Source organism: Sinohyriopsis cumingii, chromosome 14 (genome assembly GCF_028554795.1).
Source record: "Sinohyriopsis cumingii isolate HCF-2022 chromosome 14, ASM2855479v2, whole genome shotgun sequence".
NCBI lineage: Eukaryota > Metazoa > Mollusca > Bivalvia > Unionida > Unionidae > Sinohyriopsis > Sinohyriopsis cumingii.
This window is the reverse complement of record NC_142974.1, coordinates 15,719,510-15,736,168: the sequence shown is the minus strand read 5'-3', so window position 1 is coordinate 15,736,168 and position 16,659 is coordinate 15,719,510. Positions and strand designations below refer to the sequence as shown.

The 16,659-nt window shown below is 38.1% G+C and overlaps 1 protein-coding gene across 1 annotated transcript in view; it reads left to right on the top strand.

Annotated features, from left to right (window-relative positions):
• Positions 1-16,659, top strand: part of LOC149783315 (sacsin-like) — a 54,249-nt gene that overhangs the window by 21,561 nt on the left and 16,029 nt on the right. The window contains exons 6-7 of the mRNA XM_089933365.1: positions 2,079-3,662; positions 4,281-15,310. Coding sequence (XP_089789491.1) covers positions 2,079-3,662; positions 4,281-15,310 — 12,614 coding nt within the window. The remainder of the gene's footprint in view (positions 1-2,078; positions 3,663-4,280; positions 15,311-16,659) is intronic.

Below are 16,659 nucleotides of genomic sequence, written 5' to 3'. Positions count from 1 at the left end.
CATCAGCCTCAGATGTATTTTGTCACTGTCATTTGGTTTTGGTTTTTCGAAGTATATGTTATATATTATATTTAGTGTACAACAGTTACAATAGAGTTTGATGAGTTGCCGTAAAATTTGGCTAGATATTATTCACATGAGGTCCACATGTACATATATTATTTTTATCATGCTGTGGTGTGCACGTTTTCAGAATTAAGTTCTGCTTTAGTAGAATGGCTATGTTGTACATGATACTGCTTTTGTGTGTAACAAGTGACAGAGCTTTTGATGAATTGCTTAAGCTTGGCAAAAATTATTGGCACTTGATCCTACAGACACATATCGTTGTGGAATTGAACATCTTGTCCCTTTTCCATGTTGAATGCATGTATCTGTGTGTGTGTGTATGTGTGTGTGTGCAACTAGTCCCCGATCGTATGATGATATGCCCAGAATCATGGAAGATACTATTGAAACTTGGCAGGAATTATTAGCATGAGGACTTCATGTCCACTTTGTTCTGTTGTCGTGATCTCATGCGCTTAAATTTTAAGTTGCGTCCGTTTCTGGTGTTAAAGTAATATATTATAATCGATATCTTTGTGTGTTTAGGTAGTCACACATATGTTTATTAATTTCCCTAAGGCGTGGACATTTATATGTTATCAGGAAAACAAAGTATTTGTCACTTTCGGATGGCTTTTACATAATGAGCCCAATTCTTTTTATCCGTCAAAGTGTTTGACAGTGCATAAAATCAAGCGGTTTATGAAAGTAAAACATACATCACCTAAGTGTTATTCTTGGAGTATCTAACTGTTGTAATACTAGTAGATGTTCTGGGTAAGGATGATTCTTTGAAAGTAGGTATGGGATTTTTATCATTAACAACTGACTGATTGATTTAGCAAATTGTGGGTGGGTGGGTTGGGTGGGTGGGTGTGGAAGGGGCCTCGAGTAGCCGAGTGGTCTAAAGCGCTCTCCGTTATGGATCACTGCCATCTCACCTCTGTCTGTGTGGGTTCGAGTCTCGGATTCAGCTAATGTGCGTATGTGAGAAATCTTGCCAGTAGCTTCTCGAGGGTCGGTGGTTCTTTCTGGGGATTTCCCGGGTTCTTCCTCCACCATTAATACTGGCCGCCACGTATAGCCTATCATGTGCTGAAAAATGGCATTAAACCCTACAACAACAACAACAATAATATATATATATATATATATATATATATATATATATATATATATATATATATATATATATATATTAGTGGATAATCTAATTAAAGGTGGCATTGAACAGTTTAGGAAAATTAATAATTTCATTACTTTTGTGAGCTTTATAAGTCTATCTATGTTGTCCATCTATCAGTCAATCCGACCGTCCTCTCGTCTTGCTTTCAATGCTATACCGTTAGTTATCAACCACATATCTTAACCAAACTTTGTTGATAGCTTGTACATGCGTGGAAAAAAAGTATATTCCTCTGAGGTCATAAGATCAGATGTAAAGGTCAATTTAACTTGAACAAATATGGTTTACGCACAGTAACTTTTAAGTTGGACAAAATTCAAATGCAAAGTTGGATTAAATTCTTTCACTCACATGTTTGGGAAATCTTACATATGGGGGAATAAAGGCACCTATAAAGTGTGGAGCTGAAAGGTCAACATCTATGGTCAGGAGACCCATGTAAGAAAAGGCAGAGTTTGAGTTTCATATGGTACAAGAAAGAATCCCATGTAAGGTAAGAAAAAGAACAAAACATCCAGGGTAACTGTCAATGCCGCACATTAGAGACAAGAAAATAGCATAAGAATTAAAGGGGGTTGTTAATATAGGATGGATGTACGCTACAGATGTTGAATTAGGCTGAAAAGTAATGAAGGTCGCCATTGTCCAAATGAAGATACAATTCAAACCTCTTGATAATATGGTTTAATGTTTTAGATCAAGGTCACTGTGACTCCTCTGTCAGTGGTGATCAGAGTCAGCTATCTCTGCTAATACCAATGTATAGACTCATTAAATACGCGGTGGGCGTGTTTGGTACCGCTGGCTTTATTCTTACACTAAAGTTATATCTGCCTCGTTCCAGATCACCCCGTAGTGTTGAGTGGTGATAGAATTCTGTTTATGGATCCCCACAGAAAGGCTGACCATGTATGTCTAACAGTTCAACTCTCCAAGTTGCAGACATGGAAGAAGTTGAACATACAAGATTTTTTCCTGGCCCTTAATGGAACATTTGGTGTTTCCAGTGAGATTCTAAAGACTGGGAGATACGATGGAACTTTATTTTGGTTTCCTTTGAGATCTGAATCTTCAAATCTGTCAGATGCAGTGTACAATAAAGAAAAGGTGATGGATCTTTTCATGTCATTTCGAACTGAAGCCTCAAGCATTTTGGTCTTCCTGAAGCATTTGACGAAAGTTTCTTTGCATGAGAAGAAGAGTGATACAAACATAATCAATTTGCTATTTACTGTAGAAATCGTGAAAAATGTAGATGAAGTTAGAGATTTCAGGAAAACTTTTCTGAAGGAAATTAGAAATTTGAACAGGTCTATTCCACAAAACTCGATAGACAGTAGATATCACCTGTCCTTTTGCACAAAATTGTTTGATGGAGACAATGTCGTGGAGGAAATGAATAATGAATGGAAGGTGGTTAATTACTACAAGGGAGGAAGTATGTCTGAAGAACTTAGGGCACTTATTCAGGATGATTCTCTTGGATACATGCCTCTTGTTGGTGTGGCTGCCCCAATTGGTCAACATTGTTCAGAGTTCAAAGGTCATGTATATTGCTTCCTGCCACTGCCTCAGAAGACCCAAAGTATGACAGGATTGCCGGTGCATGTAAACGGCTATTTTGCCTTGAGCCAGAACAGACGCCACATTAAATGGCCTTCAGCTGAGCAAGATGTGATGCATCTACACAGAGACAAATCATTGGTGTGGAATGAAAAGCTCCTGAAAGAGGTACTGCCAGATGCATATGAAATTCTTTTGATAGAGATGATTAACCACGCTGTGAGAAAGGGAAATCCAGATGATGTTGTTCAGTGTGTATATGCAACTATTCCAAGAGCTGATAAGGTTGTCGATGAATGGAAAGCAATACTTCCAAGTCTGTTTGGGAGAATTATTTCGAGACCCACTTTAATGACTGTCAGCAAATCTGGAGAGAAGAGTTGGATTAGCTGCGCCGAAGCTTTCTTCGCCACATTTCGTAATTACGCCAACTTACCACTGACGGTGAAGTCTACCCTGGTGAAAGTTTTACAAATGTATGACAAACGATATGTGAATGTTCCATTGCATGTTTTTGAGTCATTCTCAAAGTTAAACAAATGTCTAAAGGATATGAATTCACAAAGTTTTGCTGCTGTGTTGAAACAGGATTCACGGTATAAGTCCTTGTCAGGTGAGGAAAAACTAAATATTCTCGAGTTTCTTACAACCGACTGTCCCTATAAGATCCTGGAAGGCATAGAACTACTCCCACTGCAAGATGGATCCTTCCTTACTTTTGTTTCTAGACAGAGGACATCGGACCAGGTGTTCTTTTGCAACGAGGAGGAACTAGAACTCTTCCCAGGATTAGATAAAAAGTTTGTCTTCCAATCACACCAAAATCAATGGCTCCAGAAGCACATGCGTTCTATGGTCAAACAAGGTAAAGATACAATTTGTGTTTAATAAATATCTTCACTTTCGTTACCTCATTAGCAAATGATATGAATTACATTCAGTATTTTATGATCAGCAGCATTAAAAGATCAAGCATTGTCACTATAATATCAGTCCATTCTAAATTAATCATCGATTCTTGCCAGCTTGGTACTATGCTCAAGCAAGTACCCAGCTTGATTGGGAATAACGAACAATAACTATTTATATTACATGACCACGAGGTCCCATATGATATTTTACATTGTTGAATATCATTCAGTTGACATTTATTGTAATCATTGTTCACCGTAGGTATTTTAAGTCTTTAACGATGGTGGTTTCATCGGTGCAACATCAGATGTAAAAATATTGGGTGCATATTGATATCATTAAGATTTGAAACCTTGTTTTTAAGAAAGTTTTGACCAGTTACAAAAATAATGATTTGAAATATTCATTAAAATTTGAAACTTGAAAAGCTATATTGTTAGTTTTCACAAAATGGTACAATATTCTTGTAAGTGAAAGCACCTTTTCTTTTGATATCTCATTTCATGAACGTGATTCATCATTTATTAAGCTATCATTGTTGTAAGACCTCGTAACTTCGTTTTATTTCAAGGATTATACCAGATACATCTCATGGAAGCTGCAACATTTCGGGCTATGCTGGCGAATACAGTTCAAGAGCACCTTGGTCTGACCTATCCGAGAATAGTAAGAGGATTTTCTGTTTTGACTGGCAACTGGATCCAAAAGGTATGGGAGCATATTTTCTCACATAAATATGACGTTAACCACTTTCAACATATGCCACTGATTCCTTTGTTACAGTCTGGATCCTGGTCTAATATTCAAGAAATGGAATTGTACCAACTTACCGACTTGCTGATCGTGAAACAGATACAGAATGTGCGAAGCCTTCATGAAGAAGTCTACAAATGCTTGGAACTTTTATCCATCAAAGTACTTCCCTCCCTACCCGAGTGGCTTCAGAGGTCGCAGATATTACAGTATATCCATTATTCCACACTTGATGGAGTAATTCAACTTTTAGACAAATTGTACCTTTTTCCTGACAAGGAAAAACTAATTTCTGAATTCAATAGATCCTGCGAAAAGAACGCAAGGAATGAATTTGTCTGTTTTCTGGCGGGTTGTACATCCTGGACTTCGAATAGCAAAAACTTTGTGAGGTGTCTTAAGCTATTTACGGAGAGTGGGTCAGATGGTAGGGCAGTATCTGTTCAAGAGAATACAAATGTCACCAGAGTTGTGGACTTTCCAGTAAAGTTCCCTAAACCTGTAATCACTGCAAGTTATGACGAATGCCGTTTATGTTGTGCACTGGGAGCAGCAGAGTTGGATAAGAAAAGTTTGGTCATTGAGACTTTGCGAATGATGCAAGGCTCATTCTACAGTTTTTCTGACAAACAAAAATTTATGCAATACTTTATACAGTATATTGGAGAGTTTGAGCATGCCAGAAATATTCTGAACTTAGCAAGTAGAGTTTCTTTTCTCGATTCAAACATCACACACAATGTTTGTACACCGGCCGATCTCTTTGATCCAATGGATTCTCGGTTGCGCAAACTCTTTAAAGGCGAAGACCGCTTTCCATCAAAGAACTGTTTCCAAACAAATGCGGACATTGAGGCCTTAAAGAAGCTGGGTTTAAAGACATACATTAATCTGACAGCCACAGAGTTGTATGAAACAGCTCGGGTTATCGAAAACCTGTGTGAAAAAGGAAAAGAGAGAGATGTAATACATAGGAAAGCACACCGGTTTCTGGAGGTTTTAGAGGAGAAACCTGCTGTCCTAAATGCTAATGTGCACGAACATACCCTAAAGAAAATGTTAATGGACATGAGGTGTATGCCACATGCAGAAACAAAAGATCGAAGCTTTCCAAGTGTACTGGCATGGTTCCAACAACAACATATGCTGAGTAAACCATATGAATTACGACTTCTAAAATTTTCCGGACTAGTTGGCTCAACAATGCCGTTGATTGACAGCCAGAGTAAAGAGTTGGCGAAAGAATTTGGATGGAACCAAGATCCGCCCAGTGACAAAGTTGTAGAACAATTGGGAATGTTGATAGACATGTACGACAGCAGTCACAAACCAGAGTTCATGCCAGTCATACACGGAATTTATCAGAAGCTCACAACTTACAGCATGCAGACCTTATTGGCTGATTCGAACTTTGTGACCCTTCTTCAAAAAGGCTGTATTTGGAGAGGAGACGGATTTTGTCCTTCACGAGAGATTTATCTTGAATCAAAAAGGAATGACCTAGACCTTACTCCTTATTTGTATAAACTTCCAGAGGAGTTTAAAGGCCTTCAGTCTTTCTTTCTAAAGCTAGGTTGCAGCAAAGAACAGAATGTTGATGTTCTTCTAAGGATGCAGATCGTAATCAAAGAAAAGCATGAATTATTGCAACGTTCATGTGATGATGTAAAGAGAGATATATCAATATTAATCAGCATTCTTAACAGACTGAGACAGGAAAAGAGTAAAATAAAAGAGCGTATGCACGAGATTCTGTTCCCTGTTCACTGTACAAAGGAGTCAACATTAGTAATGAAAACAGGACCAGAATGCACTTATTGCAATGCACAGTGGCTTCGAGATATGACTTCTGAGGAAGAAGAAGAAGATATTTATTATGTTCACGAAGACGTGTCAAATATGACTGCTGAAGAGTTGGGTGTCAAATCTCTTACACAACAACTTCTTTCAGATACTGAGGAACTTGCCATGGAGGAATGGGGTCAGGAAGAACCACTCACAACGAGATTGCATCGTATTATAAAGGAGGGATACCAAGACGGTTTTTCCGTTCCGAAAGAGATAGTACAGAATGCAGATGATGCAGGAGCAAAGTGCGTATATTTTCTTTATGACGAAAGAGAAAATGACGATGCTAGGACAAACCTTTTAGACGAAGGTATGGCAAAATGTCAAGGGCCGGCTATATGGGCATTCAACGATGCACGGTTTCAAACAGAAGACTTTAAGAACATCACAAAGTTAAATGCAGCAACAAAAAAAGACGAGCTTGAAAAGATTGGAAAGTTTGGTTTAGGATTTTGTTCAGTGTATAATCTAACTGACGTTCCAAGTTTCATCAGTGGTAGCAATATTGTCATTTTTGATCCAGACAAATCTCACCTTGGAAAAGCCTTACCAGGATCTAGTCCTGGTATAAAAATTGACTTTGGAAAGATGAAAAATCGGAGAATGATGAAACGGCTAAAAAATCAATTTAAGCCCTTCCATGGTGTCTTCGGATGTGATATATCCTGCAGTTATCAGGGCACTCTTTTTCGCTTCCCGCTTCGAACAGCCTTCCAAGCTCAAAGTAGTAAAATATGTGACAAGTACTATTCAAAGGAAGAATGTCTAGACCTCTTGCATATAACAATCAAAGCCGCTGGAAATTTGATGCTGTTCACTCAACACATCCAGGAGATAAAAATATTCCATCTACCTGCAGACAGAAATGATCCCAAAGAAGCTAAAGTAATGTTTTCCATGACCAAGGAACATTTTCAAGGTCAACCACAATATTCACTTAAAGAAACTATACTGTCACAGGCATCAAGACTGAAATCCGATAATGAGTTAAGATCTCATCCACTGAAAAGGTTGCAAAATATTACCATTTCGGAGAAATTAGAGGATTATGCCGGATCTATTCTGCCACAGCTGAAAAACGATGCTGGTTTGTCAATAAGTGTGTCTTGGCTTATTTCGTGGGCTACTGGAACAGATCAGTCAGTTGCTAAATCATTTAGAAACATTATAGGGGCTCTTCCTCTCAGTGCCGTTGCTGTGCCATTTGAAATGCGAGCCAAGCGATTATGTCCAATGCTCCTGAAGGATTTACCATTAGGATTTTACAAAAGTGGTCATTTGTTCTGTTTCTTGCCTCTTCCCATTTCTTGCAGTTTACCAGTACACATCAATGGATGTTTTTCTGTGACATCTGATCGTCGGCAGTTGATGGTATCGACTGAAGACGACAAAAAGGTTCAATGCAGTAGCTGGAATAAGGCTTTAATCCAAGATGCGTTGGTTAATGCATACATATATCTGCTTGAAGGAATTAGAGATAGTGGTCCTTCCAAGGAGTATGAATACTATTCCTTGTGGCCTTTGGAATGTCCAGAAACTGAACTTCCTATCAAAAAACATTTCTTGATGAAATTAGTACAACTTAAATCAAGATTATTTCACCGTGACTTACATTGGCAAAACTTCGAAAAATCTATATTTTTGGATCCAAGTCTCCGAAACGACAGTAAGATAGGAGAAATAGCATTTGAAACATTGCTTGCCTTTTATTCTCGAAAGAGCTCTGTTGTCATGGAATTGCCTGATCATGTGATGACAAATCTTGAAGCCTATTACCCAACTGAGCTGAAGAATAAAATTGTGTCCAAAGAACAATTTTTCCTCAATGTATTTCTCCGTAATATTGACAACAAGTTTTGGAGACATTCACAGACAAATATCAACAACAGAGACAAACTTGTTATTTATGCATTAGAGTTTGAAAACAAAGCAGTGAGGGCAGCACTTTCCAGTACAAAATGCATTCCCTCGGAACCCAACGGTCATCTGAAATGTCCCACAGAATTGGTTAGTCCACTTGGCAATCTACGTGATTTGTTTAGTTGTGATGATGAGGTATTTCCACGTGGGGAAAATACTTTCAGGCTAGGCAGTATCATTGCACATCTCGTAGATTTAGGCATGATGGATAATTGTCTGCCTTTCAGTTGCCTTGAAGAGAGGTGCCAATCAGTCGTAAAGTTGAACCAGACTTGTGGACAATGCGCAATTGAACGTTGCTCTAAGATATTGAAGTATGTCAGTAGTGCCTATAGTATACACGGGAAGCTTCAGAAAAACCATAATGATCTTCAAAATCTTCAAAATATCACATTTTTGCCCGTTCTTCAAAAGCCTTCTCGATGGCACTTTTCCTGGAAAGGAAGTATTGATAAACATATAAGCATGAAAACCTGTCAAAGTGGTCATCCATCTATTGCAATCAGGCTAGCTTCACCTGCAAATCTTTTTGCTCAAGGCACTGAAACACTGGTAGGTTGTGTTAAGCTAATCTTAGATGAAACGTCTATTGCAGCCGCAGAGTCGAGTATCAGATTACTTGATGTACAGAAACATTTAGGATTGCAAGGATCAAACAAGAGGGATGTTCCATACAAAACAGTGTTTAATCAGTTAAGGACTGTTTTACAAGAATATAAAGACAAAGCATCGAAAGATACAGCAATCAATTGTCAAGTTATTGTTCATGACATATATTCATTTCTGGATAGAGAGTGTGCAAATTCAGAGGACATCAGCAATGAATGTTTCCAAGAGTTTTCAAAAGAAGACATCATCTTAGTTGGGGATCAAATGATAGATGCTTCAAGAATTGTCTTTTATTTGAAGCATAACTGTTCACCGGTTCTTTTCAGTCTTCAGAATACAGACTTGGCAAAATATAAACATTTGTGGAAAGCAATAGGAGTTAAAGAGCATGCAGAATTTGAAGATATTGTGAAAGCCCTTGGAGAAATAAAGAGGCAGTTGGGATCAATACCAATATCAGTTAAGGATATTGACCTTATTCATGGACTTCTATCCGCACTAAAAGATGCAATGGATAATGAAGCTATTAAATATGCAGAGGTTGATAAATCCCTCTTAGTTGACATTGTAGCTCCAGATTCAGACGGAATATTAAGACAAACAAGCTCTTTGTGTCTTGATGACAGTGAATTTGAGATTGGTCCTGATACCAAAATAGTGAATGACAAAATTTCTCCCAGTCTTGCTCTTGCATTGGGCGTGACAACAAGGAGAAGAAAATGCTTTGATGACTTTACTTGTCTCATCCCAGTTGGCCAACAGGAAAAATTAGTCACCCGACTTAGAGGAATTCTGTCTGCTTATCCTTGTGATGATGGCATTTTGAAAGAGTTGTTGCAAAATGCTGACGATGCACAGGCATCAGAGATACATTTTATTAAGGACTTCCGAACGCATGATTGTGGGGCGATATTTGATCAGAGGTATGCACCTCTACAAGGTCCAGCTCTCTGTGTTTTTAACAATAGTGCCTTTACACAGGCAGACGTACAGGGTATACATCATCTGGGCCTCGGAAGCAAGCGCGACGACCCATTGAAAACGGGCCAGTATGGAGTTGGATTCAATGCTGTATACCACTTGACAGATGCCCCATCATTTCTCACAAAGGGTCCTGACCTTGAACATGGGGAAATGTTGTGTGTGTTTGACCCTACATGCCAATATTTACCGAAAGTTGACGAACAGAACCCTGGTGTGCAGTGCGTGGTCAGCAAAATAAGAACAAATTATTCCGATGTATTAAGAGGTTACTTAGAGGAAAATGTATTTAATGCAAATGTGGGAACAATGTTTCGTTTCCCACTAAGGAATAAGATATCTCCAGAGACAATACAGATATCACCAAAGCAAGTGAATGAGGAAGAAGTCAATAATATATTAGAGAAGTTCTGTACTGAAAACTTTGAAGCACTTCTTTTTGTGAAACATGTCTCGAAGATAATTGTGTCAAATATTTCCTCAGGGGAACTGGTAGAAGAATTCAGAGTGGAAGTAACAATGTCAGAGGAGGACAAGAGGAAGAGAGACGAGTTTTTTCAGGTTGTCCATGAGGTTTCAGATCAGTACAAGCATGACAGCACAAGTATTGCTAAACTTTCTTCCAAGGAAGTTGGCTACACAATGACTTTGATGGATGGAAAACAGAGATCTGAGTCATTTTATATAGTGCAGAGGATAGGATTCAATGAGGGATTCAGTATTCCAGAAACGGTGGTGCATGCACTGAAAGACAAAAATTTAGGACAGCTTCCTTTAGGCGGCGTAGCAGTCATGATACCAAACATACAACAATTAATCGAACAACCCAAGAACGAAAAATATCCTTGTGATGTAATATACAGCAAAGAACATATTGAGTCAAATTGTAACAATGGCAGGGCCTTTTGTTTTCTTCCTTTGCCAACAAGAACTGGATTACCATGCCACATAAATGGGCATTTCGCTTTAGACCATGAAGCAAGACGGTCACTGTGGAAAGAAGATAAAGGCTATCGCCATGACTGGAACTATTCTATTTTTAAAGCTATTATATCACCAGCGTATGCTTCAGCTTTGTTATTTTTGAAGCGGCAGATATTTGAAGGGAATAACGCAAGGTCCATCGATATAATGTATAGATTATTACATGCATTTCATGCCCAGTTTCCTCTGTTGTACTTGGCCAAAGATGACGACTGGAAGGCTGTTGTTCAATACTTGTATGGTTTGATCATAGAGGACAAGGTAGCTGTTTTTCCGGTTCTGCTGGAATCAATGGGTAACATTCAGTCAGCTAGTGGTGATATGAAGATACATATAGACTGGACCGCCCTGCGAATATCAGGGCACACATTTCCCGCCTATTTTCATCAATTGATACCTAACTTAGCTGGCATCCTTAAAAAATTGGGAATGAAGCTTGTTGATTTTCCATTTGAGATCAAGAAATCGATGGAAGATTCTGGAATTAAAGTTGATGAAGTAGACCCCACTGCTGTTGTAAACTTTCTAAAGTCTCACAGTTCAGCAGAAATGGATAAATGCAGATTGGAGATCAATGTACCAGTCGCCAGCACAAGTTTTAGTACTGTTGACAATGTACGGACAGTGATAAAATATATTGAGAAAATGGAGAATTTTAGTAAAGAAATTAACTTGCTTCCTCTGCTTGTTACAAATGATGACTTTTTAAGATTATATTTATCAAACCAACCAGTGATTATCTCAAAATTCTGGAACCTATTTCAGTGTTGTTCTGAGAAATTTTTGCATCAAGAGTTAGTTTCGACTTGTCAGTCTAAAACATTCAAAGACAGTGGAGTTTTATGTGAGCTGGATGTATCAAAAGTCGAAAAACTATTGCTGTCAGCATTGTCTCCTGACCAATTCAAGGCCGGAAAAGACATGATTTGCAGCAAGTTATCAGACACGATCCCAAACAAATTTTGGATTATCCGGTTCTGGGAATTTTTTCATGAAATATCTGTAAAGTATACAGAATCAGGATTACAGTATAGTGACCGAAATGCTCAGATGAGAAATGCAAAGATTCTAGAGGAATGGAGTTTATTGCCAGTAAAACAAAATGATAAAGATACCCTTCTTTTGAGGCCCATCAACCAAGGGTTTACAGTTGTTGATATGTTCTCCTTTGACTCGACATCAGACCTTAGGAATGCTCTTCAGTGTCTGGATCTTCCCAGAATTGATACGAGTATATTTAACGAAAGTCGATTAGACTCGTTATCAGGGATTTTGTACTCCCTAGTAGCATCTCATGGAAAACCATTAGATCTTCTGAATTGCTTGTATTTCCACAAAGAGAAGATCAGAAGTACTGGTCTCACAATGCAACAGTGCAATTCTTTTCTTGTTTACCTCACAAGGCATATGAGCAAACTCAAAGAGGTTGCGGAAGAATGGTGGATACGTGATCGTATCAAAGCTTTGCCTGTGCATATCACACAACAGGGGACTGCTACAAGTCTTGATGGAAATGAAAATGTGCTTGTCATCCCCATCGGAATGCCAGCAGGTGGTATTGGTGAATGGGCGGCGGCAACAGGACACATCCTTCTTAGACAGAATTCAGAACTTGATCAGCTCCACACGTTTCTAGGATGCGCAAATTCAAGTAACATAGATATATATCATTCAAAAATCCTACCCAAATTTGATGCCCTGCCTAACCAACATCATATTGAACATTTGGAGTACATGAGTCAAACACTCCTGCAAACATCACAACTTCACACGGTATTAACGGCAGAGCAGCGCAAATTAATAACAGTTTTGAAATCAACTCCATTTATTTTAACGAATAAGGGTATGAAATGTGCATCTAATTTTTATGATCCTTTTCACGCAGTGTTTTCTCACATGTGTGATGAAAGTGAATTTCCGCCAGCACCCTTTAATACCATCAACTGGAACAGTTTCATGAAAATTGTAGGACTGAGGACGGAAGTTACCGGAAACTTATTTGTGGAGTTCGCAGAAAAAGTGGCCAGAAAAGGTTCAATTTGTGTTACTGAAGATGTTCAGGAAATGTCTATGATTCTTATTAAATATTTGCTTGATTCAGAAAGTTTAAAATTTCAAACAAGCGAATATGAACGAATAGCAAACGTGAAGTTTATCCCAGCACATATTGTCTCGAATGAACTGGTATCCACATGTAAACAGTATTCGGATTGTACGAGACTAACATGCTTTTCCAAATCCATTCCAGCTTCATTCGAAATGTTATGCTGGACAAGCATGTCTCTGCTTCCGACATGGGCATGCAAGGAATCAATGAAATGGAGAGAATTGTCATCTAAACTTGGAGTATACTCAAAGCCACCAATTGAGAGGGTGATTTTACATTGTCAAAACATATGTGATACTCAGAAGAAAGTCTTGTCTGGAAAGACTCCTGAAACATTCAGCACAGATTTTTTAAAAGATGTTTTGGAGTCGATTTATAGCCACTTACTCCAACATAAGCACGAGGATCCTGGTATGAAAGAAAAACTTAAGCATACTCCTCTTGTATTGATTCCAGACAGCCGAATTCTTTTACCTGTCAGGAACATCGTTATAGAGTTAAGTGAAGAGGATGCTGTTGAACCCTATTTGTATAGGGCACCTGTGTACTATGGGAAATACCATGGCCTTTTCAGTTATTTAGGTGCTGAGAAAAAGGTCACATGTAATCATTATTTCACGGTTTTGGAGGCACTATATCAGCAACAAAAGGGTTCCAATGAAAAGTTGTTACTTCATGAGCGAAGAATTGTCAAGAAAGCTATTGCCAATCTCGTGAAGCAACTGGCAGTTATGGCATATAAAGCAAAAGATCTAGATGTTGGGACTCTGTATTTGCCTAACCGTGACCTTGTACTCAAAGATGCCAGAAGTTTAATAGTATCGGACCTGAAATCAGCTGAAAAACGACTGGTGGAATGTAAGTTAGATTTCTTTATCGGGTTCATTGAACTTGAGATAGAAGTGCCTAATCCGCGACCAATAATAAAAGCCTTGCCAGACCGTTGTCGTCCTAAACTTTTAACAGAAATTGCAAAAAATGAGATTGATATGTCGAAAATGACTGTATTGGAAAGCAGCAATCATGCCGAATGCATAGAACACTTTCTGCACTCCGCCGAGTTTGTGCATGGTATTCTGAGGCTCATTAAGCATATACAAAATGGAAAGAAAGAACAGTTTACAAGGGATGATGAAGTGAAAATTGAACATGATTTGCGATATTTAAAGGTCAGAGAAGTCAAAGGGCTGTACACGTATCTAGCTTTAAATGGCACGATAATCCAATCGTCACAGGAGAAAGAAACTTGGTCCATTGATCAGAAAGCTGCCGAAAACACGGTACGATACACTCTGTATTTTCAATCAGACAGTGACAAGGAAATGAATGACGAACAAGTTTATAAGATGGTTCTAGATGGAATACATAAAATGGTCACATGCTGCATTGAACACTCGCTTGGTATAGTCATGGCAAAGAGTCTAGAGTTGTATGCTATTTTGAATTGTTACATGGGAATAAAAAGCATAGATGAGACACTTGATAAGCAGGAGATTGATCCCTTTAACTGTTCCCAAAATTTGTCACGCTCTATATTTCCTCGCCCTGGAACATACGTTCCCAAAGAATTCCATGCATTCCTCGAGCAAGGTTTTTCAGAGTTCCAAAAACATGAGTATGATTCTTTAGCATATGAACTTGAAGATGATATTCGTTCGCCAGATAATGCTGAACCTGTTTACATCTATGTTCGCATTATTCGTCCTCACACGGATCCTAGCATGTTTGGAATAAGAAAGCAGTACCTGATTGACATCGGATATCCCGAAAGAGAACATATTACAGTCTATACATATACGCTATTCAAATTTGAACGAAAACAAGACCCAACGTCGCAAGAGCTCATATCTTCAGATGTCATACCAGTTGATTCTCTCCCCATTGATATCACATGCAGCCAAATCAGAAATCTTCTACGTGAAGCGTGGAACCTAGCGACTGAAGAACGGCATCGTATTTTAAGACGTCTTATGCTCAGATGGCATCCAGACAGGAATATTGGACAAGAGGAATATTGCACTAGAGTATTCACATACATCAGAGAAATTGTTTTGAGGTTGGACCGTGGGCAGTCATTAGAGGGCGTAAGCACTAATAAAAGAGACTATGAGGCAATGAATGCATTTACCGGTACTGTATATGAGGATCTTGGCAGAAGAGTTAACAGAAGAAGCGAGGTATATAGACAGCAACACACAGAACAACAAAACACTTTCTACCATGCGCACACAAGGATACATGCTGGTCGATCATCCTGTCCTGTTCTCCCCGCCCCTGACCAACCAAATGCTCGACGCTGGATGTTGCAGGCCAAGAAAGACCTATTATCAGCTAAGGAGTTTCATCCATTAGTTGAAAATATTCCAGCCTTCAACTGGATCTGTTACCATTGTCATCAGGTAAGTGCCTTTCTCAGGACGTAGTTTAGTCATGTATGTTATGAATGTTAAATGGTGAGAGATCAGTGTGGAACCTTGTGCAAACTGTTGTACTAATGAAAGTGAAAGTTTTATAAACAAATGTATAATGTTCAGGTTGTTATGCATTTGACAACCCTAGGTTCTGAAACATGTACGTTCATGATAAAAATAATTTCACGGTAAAGTATAGGAAATGATACCCCATTGCCACATATCCTTGAAATGATTACAGTCAAGAGCATTAACAGATTTACAGATCTGAGGTGGGGGGTAACTGTAAGCATGTAGTTTTCTTAAAATTAACCATCAGGAAGAATGTGTAGATTGCAATGAGAACAGTGAGTTAGTTTGTGAAAATTTAATGTGAAACATTTGTACTCCTGAACAATTTTAAAGCAGTTCACATATTTCCAGTGACTTTATTAAATTTCATATACCATTTGTATCTTTTTGTTCTGCTTTCCTATATGTTTCAACAAATAGTGTGCTCGTTTAAGAACAGTGTCTCAATACTGAAACCGGTAACAAAAACAAAACAAAACAAAATAATACTATCTCTGATTGTTCAATAAATGTCAAAACAACTCTAGGAAACATCTACTTAGATTTCGGATTTATTTCCACGTAACCAGGTGGAAATGGCAAAGTTTAAAATTTTTACGCTTTTAAGGCCTGTGAATATGAAATGATCATAACAATGTGACTAATTCGTAACAATAACCTCACATCATGGCATTGCCCTGATTATTATTTCAGATATGAATATTTGTGAAAAGTTGACCTCATAACACAATATGCCTGAACTATGGGGAAACATGTTCTCTTCACCTGTTACTTTTGCTTCATTCAGTGATTTTTAGGGAATTGTGAACATATATGATACAAATTATGACAGTTTCTTGGACAGTAACAAAAGAAACCCTTATCCATTTATCAGGAAGAAGATATACAAAATATGAAAGTTTTGAACATTTCTTTGACAGTAACAACAAAATCCTTTATCAACTTATCAGCAAGATGAATGGTTTTGGTGACTGTCAACAGTTTTTCTGTGCATGCATTTTAATTTTTTTAAATTCATGTATTCTTATATAATATGTCCATTTCTGTTTAAGTTTATGCCATGCACATTGAGTTTCTCAATTGTGCTTAAACATTGGAATTTCATGCCTTGCTTAGGTAGATTCTGGTTTTCAGCACTAAATTTTTTAAACCTACTTTTTGTATCTATTTATGTTATAAAATTCGGACTAAGTAAATGTTCATGCAAGAGTAACAATAATTTACAGTATTTCTTAAGAAAACATCTGCTGGAAAAGGTGTTGAAC